General features: G+C 47.2%; 1 protein-coding gene across 1 annotated transcript; it reads right to left on the reverse strand.

Moving 5' to 3' along the window:
- Window positions 1–548: 548 nt before the first annotated feature.
- Coq9 (coenzyme Q9) lies at window positions 549–17290 on the reverse strand. Its single transcript, XM_021169471.3, has 9 exons — window positions 17172–17290; window positions 13161–13311; window positions 10681–10816; window positions 5204–5346; window positions 4871–4955; window positions 3692–3796; window positions 2369–2524; window positions 1981–2034; window positions 549–1525 (listed from the first exon to the last, which is right to left on the reverse strand). The coding sequence occupies exons 1-9, from the start codon at window positions 17245–17247 to the stop codon at window positions 1490–1492; spliced, it is 942 nt and encodes a 313-aa protein (XP_021025130.1). The 5' UTR covers window positions 17248–17290; the 3' UTR covers window positions 549–1489.
- Window positions 17291–17293: the final 3 nt, after the last annotated feature.

Consider the following 17293-nt stretch of genomic DNA (forward strand, 5'->3'; position numbering starts at 1 on the left):
AAAGCATTGACAGAAGGGGGCCTGGTCTACAGCACACACCATCCCTGTGAATCATGAATCACACTTGTCTGCTGAGAGGGATGCTATTATAAAGGATAGAGAAAAGATGAAGTGTAATTATGTGGCAGTAATTCTATGGAATGAAAAAAAAAATCAGAGGTACAGAAAGAGCCTGACAGAAAGCCCTGTGGACAAGATCTGAAACTCAACTCTCCCCATCAGCTGATTTAAACAGAAAGACAGTGATTTGTACAGAAGACAGTGCTAACCATGGGCACAAAGGAAACGGCGCCAGTGTAGAGGCTGGAAGACTAATGAAAGCTAAGGACTGCCCACAAGTAGTCAGAGACTAGGAGCAGACAAGAAGTGCATGGCCTGGGGTTACTCTCATTTGACTGGGCCCAAAGATGCAATGCTGTCATGGCGGCCCCGTAGGTGTGAGGAAGTGCCACGGCCAGAACTCAGATCTCTTCCATATACTACTGTCTATTGCTGGGGTCTTAGATACTCCACATTGTCTAGATGGACATAGACAAAACAACAAGAAATTGTTTCAAACATATTTATTATTTTTACAGATTCTAAATACACTAATGATCCTGCAGTGCATGCTGGTGTCTGTGATGCCAGGCTCAGCACGACTGTCCAAAAGGCACCTGCCTAGGGGAGGCAGCTTTCTGAGGGGATACAGAGGCAATGGCCAGTGGCAAATATGTTTGTGAGCACTGTCTGCCCTGTGCTGGGGAAGAGCTCCCACTATGTGTTGCCTCTGGACCTTGGTTGTGAGCCCCTAAGAATATTTCTTTTTTTTTCTTTCTTTTTTTTTTTTTTTTTTTTTGGTTTTTCGAGACAGGGTTTCTCTGTGTAGCCCTGGCTGTCCTGGAACTCACTTTGTAGACCAGGCTGGCCTCGAACTCAGAAATCCGCCTGCCTCTGCCTCCCGAGTGCTGGGATTAAAGGCGTGCGCCACCACGCCCGGCTGCTAAGAATATTTCTCAGGGGATTTTGTTTGACAGGATCACACTCAAGCAGGCTTGTAATTCTCTACAAAGACAAGCCTGCCTCTGATCTCTCAATCCTGCTGTAGCAGTCTCCTGAGTGCTGAGAATACAGACGTATGTCACCATGCCCAGCTCCTAGAGAGCAATTCTATGGTCAAGACATGATCAAGATGCCCGTGACACCATGGCAGAGTCATGCCAAGGTTCTGTGGTTTGAAACCTTGGATGTGAGTCTCATTTTTCAAACACACAGCTGCAATGCAAAAGGCATCAGGAGGCCAGGCCTGGTATTAGGAACTGAAGAAGTGGCCCAGTTCCAGGTCAGAACAGTAGCAAGTGCATTGTGATTTCCAGCCTTGTGGCTGTCATACGACTCCAACTTCTTCAGTGTGTTCTCATTCATTAACATCCCGTTCAATGGGTGGCACATCTTGTCAAAGCCCTTCATATCTACTGCTGCTCCTCCCAGGCACATGGGTTCCCTTCTCTCACCGGCGCTGGTTTAGACCTGTCAGGTTCTTGAGCTAACACAGGAATAGAATCAAAGAGAGTGGTAAGGCTTGCCTTATCTCCAAGACTACAATGGGAAACCCTGGGGTGTTCAAGGTGTTCAGCAGGCATAGCTAGGACACAGACTGAAGCATACTGGGGGCCCAGAGACAGAGGTGGTCTCCTTTAGGGGTTGGGGAGAGCTTGCCATTTGGCCAAGCTGGCCTGGAACTTTTTACCTTTCTGCCTTAGCATAATGAGTGATGGAATGCAGGTGTGCCCTGCCCCGCCTCATCCCACTCTAGCAATTGCTTCTTGATGACAACAGGGAAGAGCTGGGGCATTCAAGAAGATACTGAGGATAAACCAAGGTCAGTTTTATTCAGCTTCAGTTTAAGGCTCCAAAGCTATATTGGTTGGTGTCACCTTACAAATAGCATGGGACCAGAGTGGAATGGGAGGCAAGCAGTGTGAACTGGGCAGTACTCACCGTGACCGCTGCACCCATCAGTCCTTGCACCAGTGCCTCTCCCGTGGACTTCACCTAAGAGGAGCCTGGGTCAGATTCTCTTAAGCCCCCAGAATGAGCTCAAAGGTGAGACAGATAGGACAATTCAGGAAGCCTATGAGCCTCACAGTGGAGTCAAGGTAGCTTAATGAACTGGAAAAGAGCCTACGGACAACACAACCACAGACAGACAGAGCAGACTGTTAAGGAAGGGCTAGCATGAGGAAGAAATGGCTAGCTTTCTTAGGAAGGCGTTTGGGACAGTCAGTTAAGGACAACAGGAAGCAAGAGAACAGCCAGGAGATCACATGCTTGAGACAGACGGGTGTGCCTACTGAAAAGGGGTTCCAAATGGCCAGTCCCCAGCTACCTGCTTAGCCGTGTGGCCCATGTTCATTGCATCATTAATCCGGTTTTCCAGGAAACGCCAAGTATCTTCAAAGTCTGGGGAGGAGTCCTGCATCATCACCAGCTCTGTTGTGTTGTAGATGCCGGCCAGCACTGCACGGCGGGTGTACCAGTTAAACTGCAGAGAGACCCACCCGGCAGATGGGGAATCACTGCTCTGTGGGTTACAGGAGTCTTGGGTTCTTCCCACTCAAGACCTCAGGGACGCCCAGGCTCTTTCCTCATTTCTTCTTTCCCTCACTGACAAATATAGCCCTCTGGACACCAGTACTACCCTGAACTTGGCTGGTTATCAAAACTGCCTGTGAGATTAAAACTATAAGCTCCTAGGTTAAGAGTCAGAGGGTCTGAATTAAGCACCAGGAACCAGGAGGTTTAACCAGCAGCCAACATGATTTGATTGGTAAAATGCCTAACCCTCTGAGTCCTGGGAAGGCTCTATGATCTGACAGCCATGACTAAACCTAAGCATGTATACCACATGGGGAGGGCTGAGGCAGGATCAGGGGCAGGTTATAACACCTGGGCGAAGCTGAGCGTTCCAGTCCCTGGAGACTTCTGCCAGCCCTAGTAATTGCTCTTTGGAGGACCAGCTCAGCTACTTGGTGTTTTATTCCTTTAATTTCTTTGCTTTCTAATTTTGTTCTCCCACCATCTCTGTTGGTGGTATATTCCCACACAGATAAAAGTTTATTAAAGCACTTTGTTATAAGTATGGTGGGAGTATGTAGCTGCTGTGTACCTTTCCATCCTAGAGGCCACAAAGTACCAGCACATTTTAATTTCCTTTATGAAGGCATATTTTGTTTTTTTTTAATATCCCACCAGAAATATGATAGCATTAACAAGTCATGTTCTTCCTCGTGCCTGCTGAAAAGGGGCTTATTGATCTCTCAACAAAACAGGTCACGATGGGGAGGAGTTTCTCTTTAAAGCAATGGGTGTCTCCAGGTGGTTTCCTCTGTCTCTGCAAAGGCACACATGGAGGAAATCTGCTGCAGAAGCCATGTCTTCAAAGACTGAGGGGAGATGGCTAAAGCAGCACCAGCCTAAGGCCCCAAGGCCCGTGCCACCTCTACAGGTGGGAAGGACAGTCACCAGCTCATGCTCAAAAGCGGTCCCTGAGGGACAGCGACCCAGATGCTCCTCTGGCTCATCAGGACCTTTCCTCCCAATGGGACTGACACTGCTGCCCTTCCAGACTTTTCTGATCAAAGAAATTTCACAAACTTTAAGAAAACCCGAGCCTTTGCTAGCAATGTATGGGCCTACTGAAAACACTCACGTCAGTGGACTGGTCCCCAGCGTAATGCCACATGTCATCCACCATGCTGGTGAGCAAGCTCAGGCTGGGTGGGATGTTGTGAGGGAGCAGGAGGATGCTGAGGGCCTGAAGGACAAATGACAGAGGAGGTATCATATACACCTAAGAGCAGCACACAGGGCTCACACAGGGAGGTCATGGAGGTCGACCTAGGTCTTGCTCTTTGAAAGTCATCATGGGTGGAGGTAGCACTAAGAAACCTTGACTAGAGGTGATGGGGCCAGAGACATGGTTTTGTCCTAAGATGACATAATCAGACTCTCCAGGCCAACATTTGAAATTGGGAATACTGACAGCTGAAGGGGTCACTCCTGTCTAAGAGACCTGGAGCAAGGATGAGAAGGGCGCCCTGTTCTGTCACAATCAATTCCTGTTGCCTTGCTAAACTCAAGTTGATTCCTATTCCCAACAGGCAAAAGTCCCCCAGATGATAACAGTGCCAGCACCGATCTGAGAGCTTCCTTTAGCAAATACCAGCTTCTCTGGGCCTTAGCAAACCAGCTCTTGACACTTTATCTACTCAATAATCCCCTTGGCTGTGAGGCTGGCAGAGAGGTCCTTCAGTAGAGGAAAGCAGCACCTTACAAAATAGCTCCAAGGCAGGACCTTGTTGAACCAGGCAGCTGAAACCCAGTACTGCTCTGCCCCGGTCAAGGTCAAGTCTTGTAGCTGGACAGAGGATACCGTGTGCTTTCTTAACTCAGAAAAGGCCCACACTATGACATGCTTCAGAAAGGAGAAAGGGAAGCTTTAGAAAACGGAGGCAAAGTCCTTGCAGTGAATACTCTCCTTCAAACAATTATCTAGCGAGAAGCTGAGCAAAGATGGCTGATACCACGTTCAGCCTGCTGGGGCCTTCCTCAAGGAAGACTGTTCCCCCCTGAAGACCTGGGGGCACACTTGGGCTCCTGCGTCCGCCTAGGATATGAACTAGGATGCAGGGCCACTCGCAGGTCCATGGATTTATACTCCCTATGGCCACTCCCTAGCAAGAATCTAGCTCTGCCAAGTGCACTAAGCCTTCCTGGTCCCATGGGTGCTCGTGAGCTAATGTCTCAGTGGTGTGCTGAGCCCCCGAGTGCACGGTGCTGAGGATGGACCGTTGTTACTGCTGCTCTGGAGCTTAGCTGGACTCTGTACCCGGGGCCAGTGCTCAATGTAGGGGATCAGCATTCTCAGTCTGGTTTCCACTGCATCCCTCAGGAACTGGTCTGTCTTCCTCTTCCTGGAAGAGGGAAAAGAAAACAGTGTGTTCCTAGTTCAAAAGTTGGGGCCACATTCCTTTGCAGCCCCAGGAGGAATGTGCCACCAGTTGCGGAGGAAAACGGTCAGCATGGGCTGCTGGATTTCAGACCTGTCCAGGCTGTTAGCACTACTCTGGGCACTTCTTTTATCGGCGTCTTGGGGACAGCTAATGGGGCAAAGTGGCCAATCCCTTGCTGCCACTTTGAGCTATAATGCCATGAAACTTACTCTGCCTGGCCCAGTTGCACCAGCTTCTGCTCCTCTTCTAGCACCTGGTTGAGGCGAGCGTTGCACTGGGTCACAAAATGCAGAATCAGCTCACTGCCATCGCTCCCAAACATGCTGGCTGCTGCGCTGGAGAGACCCAAGGACTACAGAAAAGAAAGCAGCAAAGTGGTGGGTAAGCATACTACCCTCTTCCCCAAACACCTCATCCTTAACAGGGGCTGGGTTTTCAATGGCCATCCCTGACTGTGAGCTCCTGTGACTTCAGTGACCACCACTAGTGCACCAAGCCCCTTAATGTGTGCAAAGCATGACCCCAGGTGTGCATGTTGGAGTTTCAGTGGCTGGCTCAAGGATGGGTGTACGATCAGGCATAAAAGTCAGGAGTCTACTTAGTCTTGCTTAGTATGGAGAGGTTCTAATTTTATTTCTGTTATTGTGATGATACCCCTATAAAAAAACAACACAAGGCTGTGGTGGTGGCATGTCTTTAATCCTAGCACTCGGAAGGCAGAGGCAGGCAGACCTCTGAATTCGAGGCCAGCCTGGTCTACAGATTGACTTTCAGGACAGCCAGGGCTACACAGTGAGATCCTATCTCCAAAAGAAAACCTAAAGCAACATAGGAAGAAACAATTTATTTGGCTTCCAATCCTAGCTTTTTTGTTTTTCGAGACTGGGTTTCTCTGTGTAGCCCTGGCCATTCAATCTTGTAGTGTGGGGATCAAACCTAGGGTCTGAGGCTCGCTAAGCAAGCATTTTTACTCATGAGTTATATCCCAAGCTCTGTCAGTTGTTTAAAACACATTTTTTCCATTGAATGCATTGAGGAGTTAAATAAGTCAGAGATGCCCCTTGCTTCCCTGCTCCATACTGTTTGCTGAGCATCCAATGCAGGCAGAGCCTTGATGGCAGCAGGCACAGACAGCAGGAAAGGAACAAAACCTTAGTTCGACTTCCTCCTGCTGGGCATGGGAACTGCTTCTTTTCTGTAGGAGAGCACGACTATTACATAAACAGCAGCTGCCTGACCACTGCAGGCGACCGTGCACACTGCACTCACCATCTCACCGAACTGCACACTGCTCTATTCAGTGGGCATGTCATGGCTATACTTTTACAAAGCAAGAAACTGAGGCTTCCAGCTCTCTCCCACAAACTGGGTTGGCAGGGTCTGTAGGTATCATGCACCCTGCACAAAGGAAGATGAGCAGGTGTGGAAAGCCCCTTAACAGAGAATTCCCTTTCACCCAATTTCCCCAAACAATCCTATTACTTTCTCTCACATTTGTTCCATCAATATCTTCCCTCTCCCACAAATTTCTGCTGCCCTCTACTCCTTCCTGACCTTAGGTTCTCCAGGCTATCACATGCACACAAAGAAAACAAAAGTCATCCCATGGCAACTCCCTTAATGTTTAGAAACTAAGCCTGGTGAGTTTGAGGCTAGCTTAGTCTAGTGAGACCTAGGATAGCCAGGGCTGCATAGGAAGACCCTCTCAAAAACAAAAACCCAACAACCCCAAGGCTGCCTTCCCCAACTCTGTTCCTAACATGTCTGAGGCCGGTCCTTCCACCTGTTCTCTGGATCTTGCAACTCCTGCCTTAGGAGTCACATGGGTTTGGTTTTGCCTGCCACCTTCTATTATCTCCACCCTTACTTACGATTCCCTCCTCTTCCCTCAAGTGTTCAGTCAAGCTCTCCTTCCAGTCTGCTTTCCCTGCTTGACAGCCTTGTCAGCCTAACGGTTCTCTACTTCTTCCATGCCACAGCTCCTCCCTCTGAATCTGACCCAGGGCACAATAGTTATTGCTGTAGTAACCAACAGAAGATGGCGTTTTTCTTTCTCCAACACGAAGATGCTATAACCCAGACCTACCCCTATACCCTTCTTCCCAGCCCTTCTCTTGATAGGCTCTCAATATGTAGCCCAGGCTGCCCTCAAATGTACAGCAGCCATCTTGTCTCAGACTCCTAGTGTGGGGAACAGGTATGAGTCACCACAGAACACTGGGATTCTTTCTCCACTTTATGCTCTTGCCATTTACCCATATGCTCACATCCTGACACATGCTAGAATACTCTAACAGCCATCTGAGGTCTGCTAGCTCCTCAAGTTCAAGTTCAGATCCCTATGTTTGCTTGACACCTCCAGCTTGAAGGAGGGCCGGATGTTAACAAATCAGAAGTACACAAGCACAGTGCTAGACCCAGAGAATGAAGCCTGTGAGGAAACATAGCCCCATCCCTAGTTTCAGTTCAGCTCCCAGCACCCACACTGGGTAGCTTAGAACCTCCTAACTCTAACTCTGGCTCCAGGGGAACCAATGCCCTACAAGTGGTGGGTTTTTTTGTTTGTTTGTTTGTTTTGGTTTTTTTGTGTGTTTGTTTTTTGGTTTTTCGAGACAGGGTTTCTCTGGGTAACCCTGGCTGTCCTGGAATTTACTTTGTAGATCAGGCTGGCCTTGAACTCAGAAATCCACCTGCCTCTGCCTCCCAAGTGCTGGGATTAAAGGTGTGCGCCATCAAGCTCAGCTACAAGTGGTGTTGATATATTTTCTCTCTCTCTCTCTCTCTCTCTCTCTCTCTCTCTCTCTCTCTCCTCTCTCTCTCATGCTTGAGAGCGTGTGCGTGTGTGTGCGCGCGCGCACACACACACACACTCACCCACATTCAATACTACTAACAAAATAACAACAGCAATAAATTTCATTTAAAACAAAATTGCTTTGAGGGCTGGGCAGGGCACGGTGGCACAAACTTGTAATCCCAATCCTTGGGAGGCAGAAGTAGGGAGAGCCGTAGTTTGGAGTTCAGATATACAGCAAACCTGAGCCCAGTCTAGCCAACAAGTGACTCTCTTAAAACAAACAAGAAATTGCTTTGAGACTCCAGTCCACCCTGGTCAGAATGGCTAGCTTCAAGAAAACAAGTGACAAGAAATGATGCCAAGGGTAAGAGAAAAGAGGCGTCTGGGGAGTACTTCACTTTCCCAGGCTGGCCTGGACTGTGGCGTTCACTGGCCTCTAACTTGTAGTGATATTCCTCTCTCAAGTACTGGGATTTCAGGCATGAGCCACTGTGCCTGTTGATAAAGACGGTGGGGACTTTAGACACCAATGGTGGCAAGTAAACTGGTACAGGCACTGTGGACATCAGTATTGAGGTTCACAACAAACTGAAAAAGAACTACTGTCAGGTCTAGCTATAGCACACCTTGGTGTGCGCTTTAAGGAGGCTAAGTCATCATTTACAAAGATGCTTGTACATTCGTGTTTATTGCTATACTACTCTCAACAGTCAAGGCATAGATCCTGCCTCCTCTGCCCATTAGCAGGTGAACAGATAAGGAAAACATTGCAAGTATACATAAAAGAAGTGTATTCAGATGTAAAGAACAAAAGGAAGGCATTCACAGGAAAGCTGACGGAACTGGGTGTCAATCTGATAAGTGAAATACGCTAGGTTAGAAGAACACATACTTGAAAGTGTTCTCTCATGGGCACCCACTGCTCCTCCAGAGGTCCTGAGTTCAATTCCTAGCCACCTCATGGTGGCTCACAACCATGTGTTGTGAGGGATCCAGTGCCCTCCTCTGATGTGTCTGAAGACAGCTACAGTGTACTCATATACATAAAATAAATAAATAAATCTTAAGAAAAAAAAATAATACTCGCTGATCTTAACACCTGCTTGGCAGCTTACAACCACCTTGGCCATCTGTCCCATGAGAATCAACACCCCTTCTGGCCTCCTTAGGCACAGGTACATATATGGTGCATATACATACATGTGGGCAAAAACACACACACAAAATAAAAACAAATCCTTAAGTTTAAAGAAAAATATTACTGGACTGAGCTCACCAAGAGGAGGAACTCTCATGTGTTCACTGTCACCATCTCCAGCTACACACCATTGCTTAGTAAGTATTTAAAGAATAGACTGTTCTTAATTTTTTTTTTCACATCAAAGGAACAGGCACTGAAAGCTGTGGGCATGGTGGCACATGCCTGCAATTCTAGTATTTGGAAGGTAGAGTCAGCAGGACAAGTTTCAGGGCAGTCTTGTCTGGCCCTGGCTCTATAACGTCTCTAAATTAAAGAAAACCAAAACAAAACAAAAGGGGACATGTGCACACACTAGATACATACACACAAGAAGAAATAGAATTTAAAACAAAACCAGTGTGCTTCACAGAACTGGTGACATATCACAGCTTAGTGGCAATGTCTTTCTTTTCTTGCTTTCCTATGGGAGGGCGGGAGGGCGGGAGGATCTCATGTAGTGCAGGCTGGCCTTGCGTTCACTCTGTACCTCAGAGTACAATTCCCTTTCAACCTCTCAGCTTCATGACTCCACCTTCTGAGTCTTCCGAGTCATGAAGGAATTACAGATGTGCAACACACTTGGGTTTTTGTTGTTGTTGTTTCGGTTTTCTTTTTCTTCTTGTTTTTTTTCCAAGACAGGGTTTCTCTGTGTAGCCCTGGCTATCTCAGAACTCACTCTGTAGACCAGACTGGCCTCAAACTCAGAGATCCACACCAGCACTGACTGGCTCACACTTGGTTTTATGTGTTGCTACAGATTAAACCCAGGGCTTCATGCATGCTAGGAAAGCACTGTAGCACAGCCAGCATTTCTTTATTTTAAATCAATGCATTATAAACAGTGCTTCTTAAGCCAGGCACAGTGGTGTAATACCTTTAGTCCCAGCACTTAGGAGACAGAGGCAGAGAGGCAATGAGAGACAGAGAGAGACAGAGAGGCAGAGGAAGAGGCAGAGGAAGAGGCAGTGGTGGAGGCAGAGGCAAGAGTATCTTTCTGAGTTCCAGGCCAGCCTGGTCTAGATAGGAAGCTCTAGTGCAGCTAGGACTACACAGAGAGACCCTGTCACAAACAAACAACAAACACTGCTGCTACAAAACAAGCTGCTTGAGGACATAATTCCCAAGAGCCAACTCTATGGTACATTCTTTTTTTTTTTTTTAAGATTTATTTATTTATTATATGTAAGTACATTGTAGCTGTCTTCAGACACCCCAGAAGAGGACATCAGATCTCATTACAGATGGTTGTGAGCCACCATGTGGTTGCTGGGATTTGAACTCAGGACCTTTGGAAGAGCAGTCAGTGCTCTTAACCACTGAGCCATCTTTCCAGCCCAACATTCTTTTAAAAATTAAAAAAATAGCTTGGTGTGGTAGCATACAGGCAGAGGCAGGAGATCTCTGTGAGTCTGAGGCCACCCTGGTTAACATAGTAAGTTCTAGGACAGCCAGGGCTAGAGAGACTCTGTCTATAGACAGACAGACAGACAGACAGACAGAGACAGTCCTATGGGGAAGAAAGAAAGGAAAAGAAAACCCAGATAATCCTGTAGCTGTGTAGCTCTGACCCAGGCTGGAAGCATGAGGCCCTTTGTGGTTCTCACTCTGGGTTCATTTGGGTCTGCGGCCCCACCCTCATCTCTGCCTACCTGGGCTCCTTCGGCAATGGCCTCTGCAGTCCAGCCATGGGCAGGCACAAACTCTAGGGCTGCTGTCAAGATGCGGTGCTGTAGCTGCTCCTCACTCTCATAGTCCTCTTCCTCCTCTCCACTCTGGTCTGTGTACCTGAGATACAGAACAAACCACACATCACACCTCACTGTCTACACCCCAGCCGGAAATGCAGAATGAGCCAACCAGAAGCGGAGGTTCAGAGTCTCCTCTGAACATGCTGAGAGGGGCTTCACTTCTGCATTAGTATGGATGTTTCAATACCAACAAGGTTTGAATCCTACTATCTTTTCCTCCTCCCACAGTAAGAAAGTGTCCAGGGATTTAAGTTCTTATGCTATGAAGACAATGGCCCTGCAGGAGTCTGGTTTCTGCTAATCATCCTTAGACAACCCGGGAGAGCTATGGCTATGGCTCAGTACGTTTGTAGGCTGGACACTCCTGCCAGCACATGGTTATGTAAAGGCTTTTCTTATGTCTGCTCCAGGTTGGAAGTCCAAGACAGCATGAAAGATGGCTATTCTATTCACAGGTATAAATCCTCAAAAATACTTGTTGAATTGTGTAGTATTTTAGCTGGGTATATGCTGGCGATCCCAGTCCATGGGAGGTTGAGACAGGGGGAAGTTTAGAGTTAAAGGCCAGTCTTAGCTACCTGAGAACATCTCAAATAAATCAATAAACAAACAATAGGGGCTAGAGAATATCTCAGCAATTAAGAGCATTTACTACTCTTGTAGAAGATCTGAGCTCAGTTCCCAGCGCCCACATCGGGCAGCTCATAGCTGTTGATAAGCTAAGCTCTAGGAGATCTAGGAGATCTGATGCTTTGTTCTTGGCCGTCTGGTACCAGCACCCATGTGCACAAACCACAACAGACACACACACACACATACACACACACACACACACTCTTTTTTAAGTACTTTTTTTGTTTGTTTGTTTGTTTGTTTTTGAGACAGGCTGGCCTCGAACTCAGAAATCCGCCTGCCTTTGCCTCCTGAGTGCAGGGATTAAAGGCGTGCGCCACCACGGCCGGCCCTTTTTTAAGTGCTTTAAAAAACTAGAAAAACTGGGCTGGGCATGGAAGCACATACCTTTAACCTGACACTTGGGAGAAAGAGGTAGGCGGATCTCTGAATTCTAGGTCAGCATAGTCTACCTAGAGTTCCAGCCCAGCCAGGGCTACACAGTGAGACTTTTCTCAAAACAAACGAAACATTAGAAATGAACTGATGAGCCGGGCGTGGTGGCGCACACCTTTAATCCCAGCACTCGGGAGGCAGAGGCAGGAGGATTTCTGAGTTCGAGGCCAGCCTGGTCTACAAAGTGAGTTCCAGGACAGCCAGAGCTACACAGAGAAACCCTGTCTCGAAAAACCACAAAAAAAAAAAAAAAAAAAAAAAAAAGAAATGAACTGATGAACACTGAGAAAGTTCAGTTTCCAATGGCAGGATTAAAAAGAAAAGCAGATGTAACGATACAAAGTGCCCAAGGACACTGAGAATCTACTGCTGAGCAGCCTATGGTGCCCATCTACAATCTGAGCACTTGGGAGGCTGAGTCAGGAAGAGTTTTGAGTTCAAAGCCTGCCTATGCTACAGAGTGAGCTCTCAGCTTTAAAAAAAAGAAAAACTTATTAAAAATAGAAACATCTAAAAGACATTTTTATGTCAACTGAGTTATCTCTGGGTATGATTGCAAGTGTTTTCCACGATGCTTAGATTTCCTAAAATGAAAAGGTACCGTTTTTAGCCTTAGAAATGGCAAAGTAGCCAAGCACAGTAGCTCACAACTGCAATCCCAGTACTTAGGAGACTGAGGCTAGAAGATTCCCACATATCAAGGCAAGTTTAGGGTATCAGCCTGGGGATACATAGCAAGTACCACCCGGTCAACAAGAACAATACACACACACACACACACACACACACACACACACACACACACACACACAGAGAGAGAGAGAGAGAGAGAGAGAGAGAGAGAGAGAGAGCGAGCACTGGGTAGTAGTGATGCATGCCTTTTATCCCAGTACTTGGGAGGCAGAGGCAGGTGGATTTCTGAGTTCAAGGCCAGCCTGGTCTACAGAATGAGTTCCAGGACAGCCAGGGCTACACAGAGAAACCCTGTCTCACTCAAAAAACAACACCCCCCCCCAAAAAAAAACAAAAAAAACCCACAAGTGCTAAATAACAAGACCCTATCAGAAAAGAAAAAGGGGAAGAGGAGAAGAGGGGAGAGGAGGAAAAGGGGAGGGAATAAGGAAGGGAAGGGAAGGGAAGGGAAGGGAAGGGAAGGGAAGGGAAGGGAAGGGAAGGGAAGGGAAGGGAAGGAAGGAAGGAAGGAAGGAGAAGAAGACATCTGTGTGAAGGCAGGAGAGGACGGTGAGGAAAGAGGTACACTCTGAAGCATGCGAGGTGGCCAGCAACAGGCAGATGTGGACACTAGTGCTGACCTGGGGGGTGGACGGGAAAACTCGGGCCCCTGTGTCTCAGAATTCTGCTGAGAAGAAGAGTGGGGAGGCTGCTGCTTCTGCTCTTCTGAAGACCGGAACCCCACGGCAGTGTGGAAGGCGCGTGGCACCAGAGCTGGTCGGCAGCGGGCCACTGAAACAGAAACAAGACTGTTGGTTACGGAGGTTCACCATGGAAGACCCTCTGAGCCTCAGAGTGGCGATGCTGAGTTAATGCGCAGCAGGGGATGCCCCTGCAGCCACTCACTCCAGTGCTGAGTGCCCCATAGACATCTTGAGTAAAACAGGAGCCTTGAGGCATGTAATACAGTTAGCACAAGACCTGGCTGTCCTCCTGATCTGTTCCGACCACTGGTCATCTATATGGCCTGTATAAAGCATTTCCCTCAATATGCAGATTAAAATATTTATCTTAATTATTACCGTGTGCATGGAGATTTATTCCATATGTTTGGAGCTCAGAGGACACCTTTGTGGAGTTGGTTCTCTCTTTCTACCCTTACACACTTTCTGGCAATGGAGCTCAGGTACCTAAGTTTGTGTCAAGCACCTTCACCTACTGACCCATATTGCTGGCCCCTTAATATGCTGCTTAAACACCCCACAAATTGAGAGTATTAATCTCTACTTGTTCAATAACAATGTTGTTATGGTACCAAAATGTGAACATAACAGTGCCTGCCTTCAAAGTGTTTACATGGCCTTTCCTTCCTTCCCTTCCCATGTTTGTGTGTATTGTGTACATATGCATATTTGCATGTATGTGAGTGGGTGAGCATGCACAAGTAAGTGAAAGCTTGAAGTCAACTTTGGGAATCACCCCCAAAGCATCTGTTCTCCACTTTATTCACTAAGGTAGGCTCTCTCAATCAAACCCAGAGCGTATGGATAATCTTATACTAGCCAGCCTGCACTAGAGATCCCTAGATTCCACCTTTGGAGACTCCTTCCTTCCTTCCTTCCTTCCTTCCTTCTTTCCTTCTTTCCTTGTTTTCTTAGGTCAAGGTCTCACTATGTAGTCCTGGCTTGCCTCAAACTTCCGGAAATCTGCGTCTCTGCCTCCTGAGTGCTGGGATCAAAGGCATGCACCACCACATGCTGCATCCTATGAGGGTTCTCAGGACCAGAACTCTGGTTCTCACACTCAAGCACTTTACCTTTGAGCCATCTCCCCAGCCCCTGCAGCCTTAGGAAATACCAGTAGTGTTTGAAACTACCTTTTTTCTTTCCCAGCATTTAAAAAAAAACTTATTTATTTATTTATTTATTTATATATGATGACTACACTGTAGCTGTCTTCAGATTTACCAGAAGAGGGCATCGGATCCCATTACAGATGGTTGTGAGCCACCATGTGGTTGCTGGGGATTGAACTCAGGACCTCTGGAAGAGCACTCAGTGCTCTTTATCTTGGAACCATCTCTCCATTCCCCTTTCCCAGCATCTTATCATCAACATCTGCAAACATGTAACCAAGTTGAAGGAGCTGTGAACATCTGCATATCCTTCTAGCTGCTGCATACTTATCATGCGCTCACTAACCCACTTTACTCTCATACTTACTGCAGATCTCAGGGATCCTCACCGCCAACATTTCAGCCCAGGTAACAGTTTACTGTTCCTTTAGGGACTGTTTATATAAGATCAAATATACACATCTTAAACACAGTCCTGTTCGCAATGCAGACATATACACGTGTAGAACTCGAATCCTATGTAAGCAGACATGACCATCACCCAGAAAATCCCCCGCCCCCCCCCCCCCGGCTTTCAGTCAGTCCCCATTCTTCTGATCTGAAACGTACACTCTAGGTTAGTTTTTGCTTGTCTTCAGATTTCTCTAAAGTTTCTTTTGTTTCATATATTACTTATTTATTTGGTTATTTGGTTTTTCAAGACAGGTTTTCTCTGTGTAGCTCTGGCTGTTCCGAAACTCACGCTGTAGATCTGGTTGGCCTCGAACTCAAGAGTTCTGCCTGCCTCTGCCTCCTGAATGCTGGGGTTAAAGGCTTTTTAAAGGCATGTCCCACCACTGTCTGGCTAAGTTTTAAAGATTTGTTCATCTGTATGAGTGTTTCACCTGCATGTATGTATGTGTACATGTCTGCCTGATGCCCACAAAGATGAGAAGAGGAGGCTAGGAACTGAATCCAGGGCAGCTGCAAAAACAGTGAGTGCTCTTAATGAGCCATTTCTCAAGCCCTGCTAGGTATACATTTTAGATTTATGTGTATGGGTGTTTTGCCTGAATTATGTCTGTGCTACACATGCATACTTTGTGTTCATGGAGGCTAGAAGGGGCTGCTGGACCCATGTGACTGGCAGGAACTAAACTTGGGTCCTCTGGAAGAATAGCCAGTGCTCTTAACCACTGAGCCCTCTCTCCAGACCATTATTTAGCTTTTAATTATGTATATTGTGTCAATCTGTGTGGGGGTATGAAGAAGGCATCAGATTCCCTGGTGCTGGAGTTAAGGTAGTTGTGAGCAGCCCATCGTGTGTGCCGGGAAGCCAACTTAGCATCCTCTGCAAGAGCAGGGTGCACTCTTAACTGCAGAGCCTCTCCCTCTCCTCCTAATTAGTGCATTTTTACAAGAACAGTATAGGTAACTCATAGAGTAGTCTGTGACAACAGTTAGAAATGTTTTGTTGTCTATGACTCTCTGAAAAGCCATTTTCCTGGATCTGTCTCACTTTCTTTTGAGTGCCTGTCTTTTTTCCTCAACCACTGTGTTCAAGCCTACATTAACATCTTTGTTAAACTTCATCTGTTTTAAACACAAACACACACACACAAATCAAAAGACCAGCCCATATTATTTTGAGACATAGACTTCCTATATAACTCAGGCTGAGGCAGGACTAACAAGTTTTTAAAAAAGAAAAAAAAAAAAAGGAATAAAAAAGAAAAGCATGATGACACACTCTTTTAAGAGCACTCAGGAGGCAGGAGCAGGCCAATCTCTCTAAGTTCCAGGTCAGTCTGGTCTATATTACAGCGAGTTCCAGGTCAGCCAGAAATATAGAGTGAGACTTTATCTCAAATACTTCAGAAAGGGGGGTACTTCGGAGATACCTGTTGTAAACTGCTTGCATAACATTGAAAAAAAGATGAATGTTTGGGTTTTAAGGGCCCACTTAATAAAAAGTTGTCAGGAATATAGTTGAACTTTTTGTGGACACAATTTCATGGGTAAATACCCTACGACTGGCTTTGTTGGCTAACATTGCATTATTTTTGTTAAACATTATTTCGTCTGAAACTCTAGCTAAAAATGCCAAAAAGGAAGTCATTGAAAATAATAAGGAAAGAAACACAGAACAGCATGCTTAAAAACATCAGCATTTGCTATAGGCCCAGATAGTTTGAAGTGAGGAGCCCCCAAAGTATGGCTGCGAGATCTCTGCGGCTCACAGAGATTTTAGTTGCATATTTTTTTTGTCACTGTGTCAGTGCAGAAAGATTCTATATACGGACAAGCGATTTTTGCTTTTCCACTTAATGACAGTGTACAAAGTTTCTAAAAGTAAATGTCTACTATTACTGTGGAGATAAAAATACGGGGCATATGGCAGCAAATGACGAATGTCACCAGCTTAGTGACGTGGTGTGGCAATAACTGACTCTGTGGCTGTTCGGTCTGTTTCTCCAGCGAGGCTGGCACAGCGCCTACGGCGACGGAGTTGAAAACGCTTTGCAACGGACGAGCTCTGTGACCTTGGGCACACCGAGGCCTCTCTGAAGCTCCATTACCTCTGGGGAACCGGGGTGACAGGACTGTCCCGCGGCTTTTGCCCCCGCACAGCTCAAGTCCGGCGACTGAAACCCTTAAGTGGCTCTTTCCAGCTCGCGACTCCAGCGGCTCCACGCCGATGCCCTTTACCTTGCTAGCCCCGACCAGAGCCTGTCATCCCACGCCAAGCCCAGATCCGCCCTGCGCCTCCTTCCCGCTTTTGCCCCTTGCGCCCCGGCTCGGCTGGCTGTCACCTCACCCGGCAGGCACCGCAGCTGCAGGAGCCTCCAGCCCAAGCGGCCGAGGACACCAGACGCGGCTGCTGTCGCCGCCATCTTGGAAGTGGGCACGCACGCACGCTGAGGGCGGCGACGCGCCGGG

The sequence above is a fragment of the Mus caroli genome, unplaced genomic scaffold (genome assembly GCF_978045245.1).
Source record: "Mus caroli unplaced genomic scaffold, Mus_caroli_1 scaffold_10, whole genome shotgun sequence".
NCBI lineage: Eukaryota > Metazoa > Chordata > Mammalia > Rodentia > Muridae > Mus > Mus caroli.

Bases quoted from the DNA above. Each gene is read 5' to 3' on its own strand.
- Coq9 (XM_021169471.3), bottom strand. From the start codon at position 17,247: ATGGCGGCGACAGCAGCCGCGTCTGGTGTCCTCGGCCGCTTGGGCTGG. The intron at 10,817-13,160 runs GTCAGCACTAGT...TCTGTATCTCAG, and splicing joins TTTTCCCGTCCACCCCCCAG to GTACACAGACCAGAGTGGAG. The intron at 4,956-5,203 runs GTAAGTTTCATG...TCCCTCTTCCAG, and splicing joins GTGCAACTGGGCCAGGCAGA to GAAGAGGAAGACAGACCAGT.